The following is a 13,413-nucleotide window of genomic DNA, read 5'->3' on the forward strand; positions in this document are numbered from 1 at the left end:
AAGAATAAAAAACAAAGGCGCGACGACCCTCAATGTGCCAGGCCAGGCAAATTATATGCTCGTAAATATTAAATAGACTCTGAAAACATTATGTGTGCACCGTTATCTCTCTTTAAGTTAGTCGTACACAATGTCATATCAGAAGATGCACGATTTTGTTTCGTTTTGTGTTAAATGAAATTAAAATAAACATTGCCTATCTTATCGAACGCAAAATATATGTCTCTCCGAACTGCTTGTGGTGTTAATTAACTTTGCTAAAACATTTTTTGCCTGTCCCACGCTGTCAATTAGTTGGTTATTAATGCTCGATTAGATAAGATTTTGTCCTAAAATCGACTGAGCAAAGCGCAATCTCAGAAAAAAAATATTTCAATTCTCTATAGAAGCGCTAGTAAAATTTAAATCTCCCGCTCATGTAGATAAGTGCTAAGGGCTGAGTAAACAGTGCTAAGGCCTGTCTATGTGCTAAAGCGAGTCGAAGTGCTAAGGGCTACAAATAGCGGGCAGTCCCGAGAAACACAAATAGAGTGGCCAGATGGCGAATTTTTTTCATTTATCGATAAAACTTCTGCCTTTTCCATTTTGTTGATATCGATTGTTTTTTGACAATTATATCGCCATCTGGCCACTCTATTTGTTTGTTTTCAAATTGTTGCTATTTTTCTACGTAAGCGGTTGTGCGGACGCTCGCCGTTTTGACAAGTTCGTTTTAAAAGAAATCAAAAAAAATTTGACAAATTTAAAATTTTACCAATTTGAAAATTTTGTAAATTAGTCGGTCAATTAATCTAAAAGAATAAACGCGTTAAATAAGAATAAAATATAACTGTGCGCTGTGTTGTGATTCATTGAAATTAAAATCAAACGAGAAGAAATCTTTTCAGATCCGAAAAGCGAGAATGTTTAAACAAATATAGCCGTGAAGACGTCGACGGAGCAGCAGCTAAAGAAGAATCTAGTGCAAAACGGAATTGTAAATAAAAAATAGTAGAAACGAGCGTAAATTGAAAATCAAATAGAAAAAGGAAAATTTATTGAAAATTGAGCACGTGTGCGTGTGTGTGCGTTGTTGTATTTTGTGTTTGCGTGTGTGAGTATTGCATCTAAAATCTAAATTTTTAATGTGTGAGTGAGTGCATTATGCTAGCAGCTAGCACTAAAGATCGAGCGCAAGGTAGAGAGAGCGAGAAAGCGAATGCAACATTGCAAAGTAGCAATCGCTAAACACACACACACACCCATTCACCATTCTTTTTTTCTACTTTTTTTATTGTTGTTTGTTTCGTTTTTTTTTTTTTTTTGTTGCTTGTGTAGCGTATTTTGTAAGTTGAAATTGGAATCTTCTTTCATTTCGACATGCACATGTACACAGTAACAAATGTTTGTGTGTATTTATGTGGCACACACAACATAATTAAGATAGCGCGCGAGTAAGAGCCAGAAAGAGAGGACCGACCACGCTCTACGTGTCGTCTGCTCTCGCTCTCTCTCTCTCTCTCTATCTCTCTTATATGCTCTCTGAGGATCTCCCATTGCGTGCTATTGCGCATACTCGACAGTTATTTCCTCCCCTTCTTCTCCCACTTGTTTCACCCGCCGCCGCCCCTCATTTCACTTTGGCCCCGTTTAATTGATATTTTGGGTCAAACAGCTGACGAATGTGTAAAACTTTTTATTTTTGGCGCTCGCTTATGATTAAGCCTTGCCTGTAAGGTATTCCCCCACTTTTTTTGCAAAGCAAAATCAGCAATTCATTCGATTTTTTCTGCTGAATTCTTAATATCCCACATATGTATGTATCTTTACTGTCTCTTTGTGTTTGTGTGTGCGTGCTTGTATCTGTGTGTGCGCTGTTTGTTTTATAAAGTTATTTTCGCTCTCTTTCTCTCTCTGTATCTTTCTCCGATTTCCAGGGCGTTCTCATTCTTGCGCGTATGCAAATAATAAACAATAAAAAAAAAAACAACTACGAAGCAAAAATTCTCGCTATCTATATCCAATTTACGTTTCTGCTTTTCTCTTTTCTTCATTACAAGTCCCCTTCTGCCCCTTTCTCTTTAACCACAAGCCGCAGGTGGCTTAGTTCTCTTCTTCTTTTTGAAAACGAATGAAAACTTCCGTTTACTACAAATCTTTTGGCTTATCATCTAAATGAAATTATTTCCCAATTGATTGTCATTTAAAATATTGTCAAAATAATCAACGATGACTCGCTTGCCTCGAGATTGAGGCTGTCTACACATACATAGACACATGTATTTATTGCTAATCACAGCTCTTCAATTAATTTAAAATACACTCATCAGCATTTCTTCAGAATTACGTTCTTTTCTGATTTGAGGCCAAGGATGGGGCGACACTTGATGATTCATCTAAGCCTGAAAATAACTTTGGCAGAGGTCATCAAGATACAACTTTGTGGGCAGAGGAACGCCCACTTATGTAACTAAGAGGGATCTTTAACGTATCTTACTACTTAATTTGAACTCTTCAACTTTTATTACACTTTTACCTATAAACCTTAAAATTTAAGGTTTCTTCTCACCCACTTGATCGTAAAAGTTTGAAAGGATTGTCAATTCTCTTCTTTTGTTATTTTATTATGAAGAACCTAAACAGGTACCTAAACGGTTCTTGTGCATCGTGGCTAAAAATATACATACTTATACAATACTCTCTTGTTCCATTTCAACTTTAGCCATTTGGGAACATTCCCCTTACATAATGGTTAGTTTCGCAAATTTCTCTCGTTTCTGATCTACTTTTTTTGAAGCTTAATGGCAAAGGTCCAACCAAGTTAGAATTGCATAATCCTGTAGTCGTTCTGGAATTTTTTATTTACAAATTTCTTTTTGAAAAGGTCGCGATCCGGACTTCAAAAGAAAGTTATAAAAAAGTTGCTCGTTCGAAAGCCACAAGAGGTTGAACCTTAGATCCTAGATTTGCTTATGCGTCATTAAGAATCACTTGGATCTTGGACCCTTTTTAGTTTTCAATAAGCCAATTAGTTTTAAGTTAATTGTTGTTACCATTATCTGTCTTATAAAGTAAAAGTTACTTAAAAAGAGACTTAAGCATTACTTTCTCTATATATTGATTAAACGGCTTAAAAGGCTTACTTTTACAGCTTAATTGGAATATTCATACACATACATACATACATTTGTTGTTAATCAACTTAGTAGAACTTAAATGCTAATGATTCATTTAAAGCTGTGTTTTTTTTATCGTTTATTGTTTAATCAACATTCAGAATGAAAATTCACAGAGCAAATGAACACATTTTGGCAAAAAAGTTTTGGTTTGGTTTCTTCTTTACTTTTGGATTAGTTAAAAACCTTTTAAAAAATAGCAATTAATCACTAGTTTACAGCCTTTTTAGCTGCCTAATAAAGTCAAAAGACTATATAAAAGAGAGTTTCCGAACAAAAGATTGAGGCACTCGACGAAAGAGTTCCCCCCTTTCCTTCCTCTCGATTCCAGTGGTCTGTCTGAGTGGCGCCTTTGTTTCGCAATTGACCCGCTGCATTTTGCTCTAATATTGAACTTAATTGAAATGAAATGCACTTTTGTTGCAAGTTGTTTTCGCCACTTTTGTTGGCCATTAAAGAAAAGAAAAAAAAAACCAAAAATAAACAGTAAATGGAAGTGGAAATTGCCTAAAAATAGAGAGAGAAATAAATAACCATATGCCGCATTTCGCTTATTTTCTGTTTTCTTTTTGTATTATTAGTTAGTTTATAACAATATACACACACACATATGGAGAGAGCTCATAATCAACAGAGAAAAAAATATTGCCGCGAGGGTTGTTTTAGTAATAGTTTGAACTTGGAAAGTCCACAGTCTGTTTGTGGGAATCGAAAGTCTCAAAAGTCTCTTGAGAATTCCTAGTCTGAATTGTTTTTTGCTCTATGACATCATTGAAGACCAATGAAATCACGTTTTCGAACTTGTGTGAGTTAACAAAGCAAAACTAGTACCAAAAAAATCAAGAAAAAACCAATTAGAGTAATCTTAATAGAATGGAAAAAACCTTTTTTGCCTTTTCGTTCTTGTTTCCTTTACTCATTGCAAATACCAACAAATCGTTCTAACGACTTTGCAAGTTTGCCCTTTAATAATAAAGTAAAGTCTGCATTTTAATATTCCAGTCGTGATAAAAAAGATATATTTGCACAGCAGAAAATATATACGATATACATATATGTATGTACACATGTACATAAATATATTGTTGTACATATGTTTATTTGTTCATATTCTTTGCATCAGCATATGGAGAGCGATAAGCGAATTGTAACCACGTGCAAGTATTTGTATCTTTATTCACTTATCTCTTGGCTTGGCTCTGGGGCTAAGCAAACAAAACTGAAACTCGTTGTGAACTTTGGAGAAATTTTTGTAGCTACTTAATCTTTTGCAGAATCAAATAGATTGTATCACACTCGCATATAGACTGTGGGATTAGGGATATTTTTAATTTTATGAAAAAATGTGTTAAATGTAGAACAAAGTTGTTGCAAAATGAGTTATCTTCTATTTAAATAGAATTAGGCAGATGTTCATATACATAAAAATAATTAAACTACTGTCCTTAAGGCCTTGCCCGGTTTTTAAATTTATATAATCTACACTATCTATGTATTTGAAGCCATTCTTTGCATATGTATACATATCAGCGCGTATCACCTTGGGAGACCTTTCTATATTGAATAAATTGTTTTATCTTAGGGATAATATTTTTATTCAAATAGGGATTCATTCTTATATGGATAATCAGAAATAGCAGGTCAAGACTGACACCTTTTTTCAATAGAAACAACTTTACAATTCATAAAATTTTCAAAATTCTGCACCTGCTCTATAAACAAAATCCAGTTTTAAGAGTTGACAGCGAAATTAACCAAGGATAAGTAGGAGTTCTGCTTACTTTGTGCAAAGATTATTTAATTACCAAAGAATTACATTAGGTTGAATATAGAATTTATATATATTTATTATAGACGTTATCAGTTGAAGTAATCTTTTGGAAGGCTAATAAACAAATTCACTCACTAATAAGATCCTTTTTATATAAAAGTGCTAAATTATAGCATTTAAGACAATTTATTATTCAAATAACGATCAATCGAATAATTATATTAGTATATAGGATTCCTTCATCCTCGATTTAGTCGTTGGATGGAGATATTTGTATAGCCTAATGCAGGATAACTTTATTATAAACATAATTGATGGATATAGACGTTTTTGTTGTCTATTCTTTCTTTCTTCATTAGTTTGCTGCAACTTCTTCAACTCTGTTACTTTCTCCTTTCTCGTATTATTTCGTTTTGTTAATTGTTAGTTTTAATATAAATTTAGATCTTTTTGACATTTTAACGTCAAAGAATGCCAGCAAGAAGTAAAAGTTTCTACTCTATATTTTTAATACATACTGGAAATATTAATTTTAATTGCTTTGGCCGTGTACTTTTCCAACCCCGAAAATCAGGTTTTCCTAACAACTTCCATTTCCATCTTTGAATTGAAATCTTCTAAGCGTAAGATACTTTTCTAGCTGACTGACTATTCTTTCTGTGAATTGTCGATGATCTGTTATCTTCTGTCCTGCAGGTGTAATAGTGAACATATCAAACAACTCTCTTTCTCTCTCCCTCTCTCTTTTTCTGACTCAGCTGTATCCCCTTCTCCTTCGCCCACTAGCAAACAGCATCAAGCAGCAACAAAGTAATCTCCAGATCTCTCTCTTACTCTCCCACACACACTCACACAGAGTTAATGCGTGGATAAATGTGCATGTGCATGTGTGTGTGTTGACCATGTTAGTCTATATCTCTGCCACTGTGTGCGTGTGCTGTTTGTATTAACATTATTATAAACATTAACATTAACTAGTTTGATTTGCTGTGTGTTTTGGGTGAATGTCAATTTTAATTCACAACTTCGAGCACAAGATAATTGCAACTGCTTTTGTTGTCAAGGTCAATCCACAAGTTGGCAAATTGCAATTTTTCGTATTACACTAATTGTTTTGTTTACTTTTACCGTTCGCCGACCGCCCGCTTGCCGCTCTTTATCTCTCTCCCCGTCTTTCACTCGCTTTGCCTCTTTGACATTTTATGCGAAATACAAAAGGTAAAAAAAAGCATGCATGAACACGTAGAAGCGAAATTTATCAGCACTCTATCTCCACCCCCTCTATCTCCCCTCCCTCTCTCACACACACTCACACTCTCAGTCAATCTATGTGAATTTTGTTGTCGATCAATGGCATTTTTTTCGCTAAATAATTTGACCTCTCGAAGTCAACTACAACAACTTGTCCAGATGATGCTTTATTCTATTAGCTAAAAATGTTAACTTTTTTTTTTTCTGTTTTGTTGCGGCTGCCTGCAACAGGTTCAGTTTCAGTTTTTCTTTGTATAGCCAGCAACAGCAGCAGCCACAAGACCAAGTTAAGATTTTTTAGTAGAAGGTCACGGTTAAATGTAGTATGCAAAATAACAAAATAATAAACCACAACCATAAAAAAAATAAAACAAGCAACAGCCACAGTCAAAGACATGACACAAGAAATGACAAGAAAACCAGACTTAGTCACACACAAACGCACATACACACACACACACACAGACAAATAGCTTAGTGTAGACCAACTCAAAGACTTGTCTCTTAAGATATTTAGTCTTTGGTTTCTTTTAGTTACAAACTTTTATTTTATGTTTTTTTTTTTTTTTAATCGAGGTAACATGGCAACGACCATTTTTTTATTTCAAGCCTAGCCCAAACCCAAGCTTAAAAACCACAAACCACTCCCTTTTTGTCAGCAAAAACAAAAATATACTATATAATAATAATCAAAATGAGCAGCATATTAACGGAAGTACATTCACCTGATCAGTTGAATGAACATGAGCTACGTTGAAATGTTTCATTCCCTCCTCCTACTCCACCTCCTCAATACCCTAGCCCATACACCCATTGCATTGTAGGTTCAGCTAGGGCATGATGAATTCCATCTAGATCACGTCTTTGGTTCGACAACCAAATTTGGTTAATAATCTTGTCACTTGAACAGATTGTGGCAAAGTTTTCATACGCCCCCGTCAATCAGCTTGCGAAGTGAATACAAAAAAATGTTGAAATTGAAACGCAGTATTTGAACACACGATTTTACATATAGCCAATATCTGTCATTCCACTTGACGTATTTTATTTAAAACTACGTCAAATTAGGGGTAAAATATAGCGTGAACTGGAACATTGAGTGGAAAATAGAGGAAAAAATGGGTTCTACTAGATAATACGCCAATATCAATCGTCAAAAGTGAAAACAAATGGAATGGAACATTAAGTTAGGCAGTGCTGTGAAGTGTTAAATGAAGCTTAAGTCTTTATCCAAAAAGAAATCAGTTCTCACAAAAATCTTCAGCAATTCGACTAAATTCCTTGAAAAATAATCTTGTATAGGGTATTTTAAAATACACACCATGAACTTGTATCTCTCCTACCGTTTATTTTACAATCATATTTATTATTGTTTACATGTGTATGTATACATATATATTTTTTCCATCCATTTGCTTTTGTAGAGCTGTCACAAACATGGACAGCTGTTTTGTTTGCCAACACAAACGCATTCACGTGCAAATAATAATCTCAACAAAAAAAAAAAAAAACAAAAAAAATTAAATAAAAATGAAAAAAAAAACAATAAAGAAAAAAGTCGAAAGCACGCGCTTGTTTGCATTTGATTGCACTTTGCATTTAAACGCAAACTGATGGACTAGATGCAACACTGACCTAAGACACACACCACACATCACACCTGATGAATTACGGCAATTCGTATTCATGCCACAGCAAATTCGAGGGAAATTAAATTGTGTGGAAAATTGACAAATTGAGAAGAAAATCTAGTAACGGCAAATTAAATGGCGTCCATTTAAAGTTGAGAAATCTGTCTGAGATTGTGTGGGAAACTTAAAGGCCGATTTAAGTCAGGAAAGCAATTAAGTGTTAAGGTTGGAAGCGATATACGACAGTAGGTTCGTAAGTTTACCTAAAAGGACTCTGTATCTAACACAAGTGTCCTTCCAAGCCTATTTCTAGACGGAAATCTAAGGATACATCAACGAAAAGTCCTTCAAACTCTTTAGTTTCTGCTTTTTTCTAAACAGCAATTAAAGAAATATGTATTTACATTAATTAACAGACAAATCCTTTTAGGATTCACATTAAACCGAGTTGAAATGTCTTTGGAAAGGGTCCTTAGACTTCTTAATGTCGGAAGTAAAATAAACGGAAAAGTTGTTAGACAAGAAATTTAGTGCCATTTTAATTAAAATCATTAAGTATTTAATGTTATAACTTTATTGAATAGATTTCCTGATTAATGTCGACAAAATTGATGAAACGGAATTAGCAGGCTGGTGTGAATAATAAATGAAAGCTAGCTCCACTGAGTCATTCTAATTTAATTTATTACCCGTTCGCTATGACAGATAATTAATTTATTATACCAAATCTAATTAACTGCGAAATATTTGAAAACAAATTTAACGGTTTCATTTTAAATTGTGTTTTTCAGCCGTCCCGTTCATCAACACTAAACTTGTGGATATCTGGCAGCACTGACAACAGCCTGGCAAGGACTGGCTAGCGAGCCAACACTGTTTCAAACAGCTGCGTGAAGGGCGCGCAGAGAGAACGGCAATGCAAAAATAAAAAAGAAAAGGCCAGAAGAAGTATGAGTAATAAGGAACAAACAGGAGTTGCAAATGGAGATGGTGATAATCGTGGAGTAGCAGCAGCTGGAGGAGGACTAGCAATTGGAAGCCGGGAAAACTTTAAACGCAATTCAAGTGCCTATGGCAGCCTGCCAATGGCCATGGCAACGGGAACGACAGCAAACAGAAATCGAAATAAAGAGACAGCAGCCGAATGTTTTGGTCTCTCGCACAGTTTGTCCAGCGAATCGATAAAACAAGCTTGCGACTATTACGACGATGAGCTAAGCGATGAGGATCTCATAGAGATACAACAGACACCGCAGGGATTCCATCCGCAGCAATCGCATCCCTTAAAGCCCATAATCTTTAAGATGGAGCATGATGAGGATAGAAAGGCTTTCTGTGGCGGCAGTCAAGATATGTCCAATTTACCGCCCCTGAGCACGCCCATTAAACAGATGGCCCCTGCGGACGAGGAGGTGGCCCTCAGTGTGCTTAATGAGCTGGATGCCATTTTAGATGGACATGAGCATAACGGCTGTTCCTCTTTATCCTCTACGGACAACTCTTGTGTTGAGGACTATCTCATGGACTTGGATAACTATTTGGAGGAAATGGATAATGCCCTCAGTCGAGAGGATTCATTGGTCCAATTGGGTTTGGGAGAGTCGACGAGCTTAAAACGAGAGCCAAGAACTAGAACTTTGCCGTTGAGCAAGAAGCGAAAGCAACTGCCACATGCGAAATCTGTTGACGATGGAGAAGTGGAACACCTCGAAGCGTCAGCGGCTGCCTTCCAAGTGGGTCAGCCCATGAGAAAGACCTTTAGTTGTGGTCTGACGCCAGGTAAGCTAATGAATTTCTCTTCCTAGAGTCCGTATTAGTCTATTGGTTTATTTTTAGCATTCTTAACAAATAATGGAGATGTCTGGCGTAGGCAATCGATGCGTCGGGCCATGGAACAGGAACACGATTTAGAGGATACCAAAGTCATAGAGGATGTGGTCGAGGATTTACCCACATTGCTGGTGGATTTACCACCGCCAAGACGTTGCTTTTCCACACCAGAACAATTTCCCATAGAGAATCAAGAACAGTCAGCACAAGGCTCCCAGATGCTAACGGATGCGCATATTTTCGATAACCTTCTGCAGAATGAGCAACGAGCTTCTAGCGAAGAGCGACCACGTCAATATGGACGTCGTCTTGAGGGTCATCCCACTCCGGTGCGTGGCATGGCGGCCATCACAAGCTGTCCACAGAGTGCTCCCACAAGAGTACAATTTAGTTCCAGCGAAAGTGCTGCTCCTCCCCCAACACAGCACATTATGTCCACATGCTCGGAATTAAGCTCGGTGCGTTCTTCTCGCATGCCCAGTCCAGTATCCTTGGTCTCTGATAGTAGTAGTAGCGACAGCTCCTCCTCCTCGTCAACTCACCAGGATGCAGATCGTGTGGAATTACAGGCAGCAACCCAAACAACGACAACTATGTGCAGCAGTAGCAGTTCCAATCCTTTGGATTCCCTGCCGCCGGTGACTTTGCAGCGAGAGAAACGTGGATTCAATAGTCAATGGCCACATTCGGCCAGCCGTCCTTTAGCCTTGATTGCCTGTACTCTGGGTGTCTTCAATTTGTGTCGCTTTGCCGTCCTAACCATCACATTTGGTGGCAATTTTCTGCTGCAGTTCCTTCTGCTCTCCGTGGTCTTTGGCATTCCATTGTTGTGGCTTCAAATGTGCCTTGGATCCAAAATACGTGCCGGTCCCGTTTCAATGTGGAAAATTAGTCCCATTTGCTGTGGTGTGGGCATTGCCTTGGTCATGGTCCAATGTTTCTTGGCCATTTATTCCACTGTTTCCATTGCCTGGATTCTGGTCTATCTAAGGGATGTCTTTCCCACGGCCACTCGCAGTGTATATCGCTGGCAGGAATTGGCCTTTCCGTATCGCTATGATGCAGCCAATGCCACAGGGAATCTCACCCAAACAGTGGCAGAGTATTTTAATATTGTTGTGCTGCAGCGTCTCCACTTGGCGAAGCATTCGGATTCGAGTGGCGTACGTTTCCATGTAAATGATCGGGTAGGTCAGAAGAAGTCTGGGGTTATGGAACAGATGCTTTAACCAGTTTCTCTCTTTTTCTCCAGCAGCTGGCTTTCTATTTGGCACTGATTTGGGCTGGAGTCTTTATTATTCTCTGCAAAGGATTAAAATCTCTTGGCAAATTTGCCTATCTCATCAATACTTTGCCTTTGGTGGCCCTCATGGTGGTGACCATTAAGTTTGCCTATGTCGTGGATCCCAAGAAATTAGAGGTAGGTCGAGTAAAGGAAGAACAAATAAAGATTCTAATGATTTCTCTTTTTTTGTAGAATATCTTCAATCAAAGTGATTTTGATGACTTTCTGGTGAATGCGAATAGCTGGACAGCGGCCACGCAGGAAACATTTCTCACTTGGGGTCTCTTGGGCGCTTCGGCCATAGCCATTACGAGTAGGAGTCATGCTCAGGTCAGTAAGACCACTCTAAGACGAGATGCCATACTCCTAGTCTTGTTTACTCTGTGGGGCCTTGGTTTGATGGCCTTGTTGGCACTTTGCTGTGCTCAGATTCTACGACAAAATGGTTATGTTTATGTGCCTGGATCTTATGGTGAGTGCAAACAAAAATGTTGAATAAATAGATCCTAACTAAATTTTCTCTCTAGAAAACCCTGATTGCTATACCTCTGTGTATTCCCTGGCGGCTCATCCGAATCCTCAGTTGTTGTCGTATCCAACTCCGCTAATGCCTCATTACTCCTCCTTTATGGGTGAAACGTATCGTAGGAATCGCACCATGCTGCACATTGAAAGTGGTTTTCAGGCTTTACGTTTCATTACGGAACTATTTCCGGCTGTGCTCTCGCTTGCCAGTGATAGCATCTCTTGGATATGGGCTGCTGTTGCCTTTAGTCTATTTGCTGGCTTTGGTCTGGCCCAGTTGTGTGTGATGTGGAAACCCATATCTAGTGCCTTGGGTAATTCAACTAGTTCGGTGCTCTTGAGCTGCGTCACTGGGCTCCTGCTCAGTATCCCCTTTGCCACTGAAATGGGCATATCGATTCTATATTATGTGGACTTTCTGCTTGGTGGCTCCTGGTTTATACCCATCATCTGGACAGCTCAGATCTTTGGGGTATTCCTTATACGCGGCCGGCCCTATAATGGTGATGATTTGGTCAATGATTTGCGCATGTGTGGCTCCATGTCGGCATTTTTGGCCCTCTCGTGGAATGTTCTGCTGCCAATTGGTTTGATCACCTTATCGGTCATTGATTATAAGGCATCGCTATCGAATCAGTTCTATTATTGGCGTGGTAAATCCTACTTTAGCTATTGGTCAAGAAAAATGGGTAGCCTTATCCAGATAGGCATTGTTTTGGTTATTCCCGTGACGGCTATTATACAGATCTATCGCTATTTGACCAATGGACCAGCTGATATACTTGAGGTAAGTTGGAATTTAAGATGGAGCGGTTGCTCTGACAATCCTAGTCCATTCTAAAGAGATTGGTTTCTTGAGTTCGTTACTTTTGTTGATCTTTCTCTCCCTAATCTTTTCCAGCGCATTCAATTGCTATACCGTCCACCAGAAGAAGGAGATGAACCACGACGTCCAGCGGCTCGTCAGGGTTCAGCCGATAGTCGACGCAATGCCAATGGACAGCAACAAGATCAAAGTCATTTGGAGGCTCAGAATGATGCCCCGCCCAAGTATACACCCCCGCCCTCGTATACCACAGCCACAGGTGCCCGTTTGGCCAAGTTATTGCGTCAGAGTATTCGCCGCAGTGTGCGGAGGTGAGAATGAAATTTAATCTCCCCATTAGATAATATAATCGTTAATTTGTGGTTTTTGCTTACAGAGTTCTTGGTGGTGACTCCTCTAGCCGCACACGTCCCATACTCTCGCTAGATGCTGAATCACCCGCAATGCCAACAATCGCGCCGCCCGATTATTTAACCATATTGACGAATCCAAATGGTGAGGCAATGGGCAATAGTACCAATAGTTCCCAGCCATCTTCACCAGCAGCAGCTGCCAGTAGCAGCAGTCCCGAGTCCATAGAGATTGATCAACGACCAATGGCTGGTTATGCACAACGCTCCCAATCTCTAGGAAGAAAACTACAACGACCAGCGACCAGTCATTCGGCTAGGGCAACACTAGAACGACGTCCCTATACCGCCGAGGATGTGGTGACCATTTTACGCTCTTCGGCCCGTCATCGTCAACCTCCATCATCGCGACAAGGTGGTGGTGTTAGTGGTGCCACGACATTGCCGCGTCCGCCTCCAGTGGGTGCCTCCATGTCGACGCATCTGGAGGATGCATCGTTTCGGTCCATCGAGAATCTTGTGCTCAATGCCGAGCCACCGGACCGGACGCCCGGAGTGGATGTGGATGAAAATAATACATCTGTGATTTAATTGACTAATAATCGTAGACCTAAAAAACAGAACAGAAAGCTCTTATGCGAAATCCAACATATCTTTGCTTGCTTTTTATGTAGACTTGATTAGCTCGTAGTTATATACAATTACGAACATGCAGAAACTATTTTGTAGTTATATATCAATTATATATATACATAGTAATTAAACGATTAATTATAATACCGACTAAAA

At 38.6% G+C, this 13,413-nt stretch overlaps 1 protein-coding gene across 3 annotated transcripts; it reads left to right on the forward strand.

The window, feature by feature from the left end:
• The first annotated feature begins 677 nt into the window (after window positions 1-677).
• Window positions 678-13,413, forward strand: bdg (bedraggled). Of its 3 annotated transcripts, none has more exons than XM_068289527.1 (8): window positions 678-1,093; window positions 8,600-9,587; window positions 9,645-10,825; window positions 10,891-11,058; window positions 11,116-11,395; window positions 11,451-12,235; window positions 12,350-12,585; window positions 12,651-13,413. In XM_068289527.1, the coding sequence occupies exons 2-8, from the start codon at window positions 8,759-8,761 to the stop codon at window positions 13,213-13,215; spliced, it is 4,044 nt and encodes a 1,347-aa protein (XP_068145628.1). In that variant the 5' UTR covers window positions 678-1,093; window positions 8,600-8,758; the 3' UTR covers window positions 13,216-13,413. The 3 variants fall into 3 exon arrangements, with proteins under 3 accessions (XP_068145628.1, XP_068145631.1, XP_068145630.1); XM_068289530.1 differs by having other exon boundaries at window positions 10,894-11,058; XM_068289529.1 differs by having other exon boundaries at window positions 678-976.

Source organism: Drosophila tropicalis, unplaced genomic scaffold (assembly GCF_018151085.1).
Source record: "Drosophila tropicalis isolate 14030-0801.00 unplaced genomic scaffold, ASM1815108v1 contig_593, whole genome shotgun sequence".
Taxonomy (NCBI): domain Eukaryota; kingdom Metazoa; phylum Arthropoda; class Insecta; order Diptera; family Drosophilidae; genus Drosophila; species Drosophila tropicalis.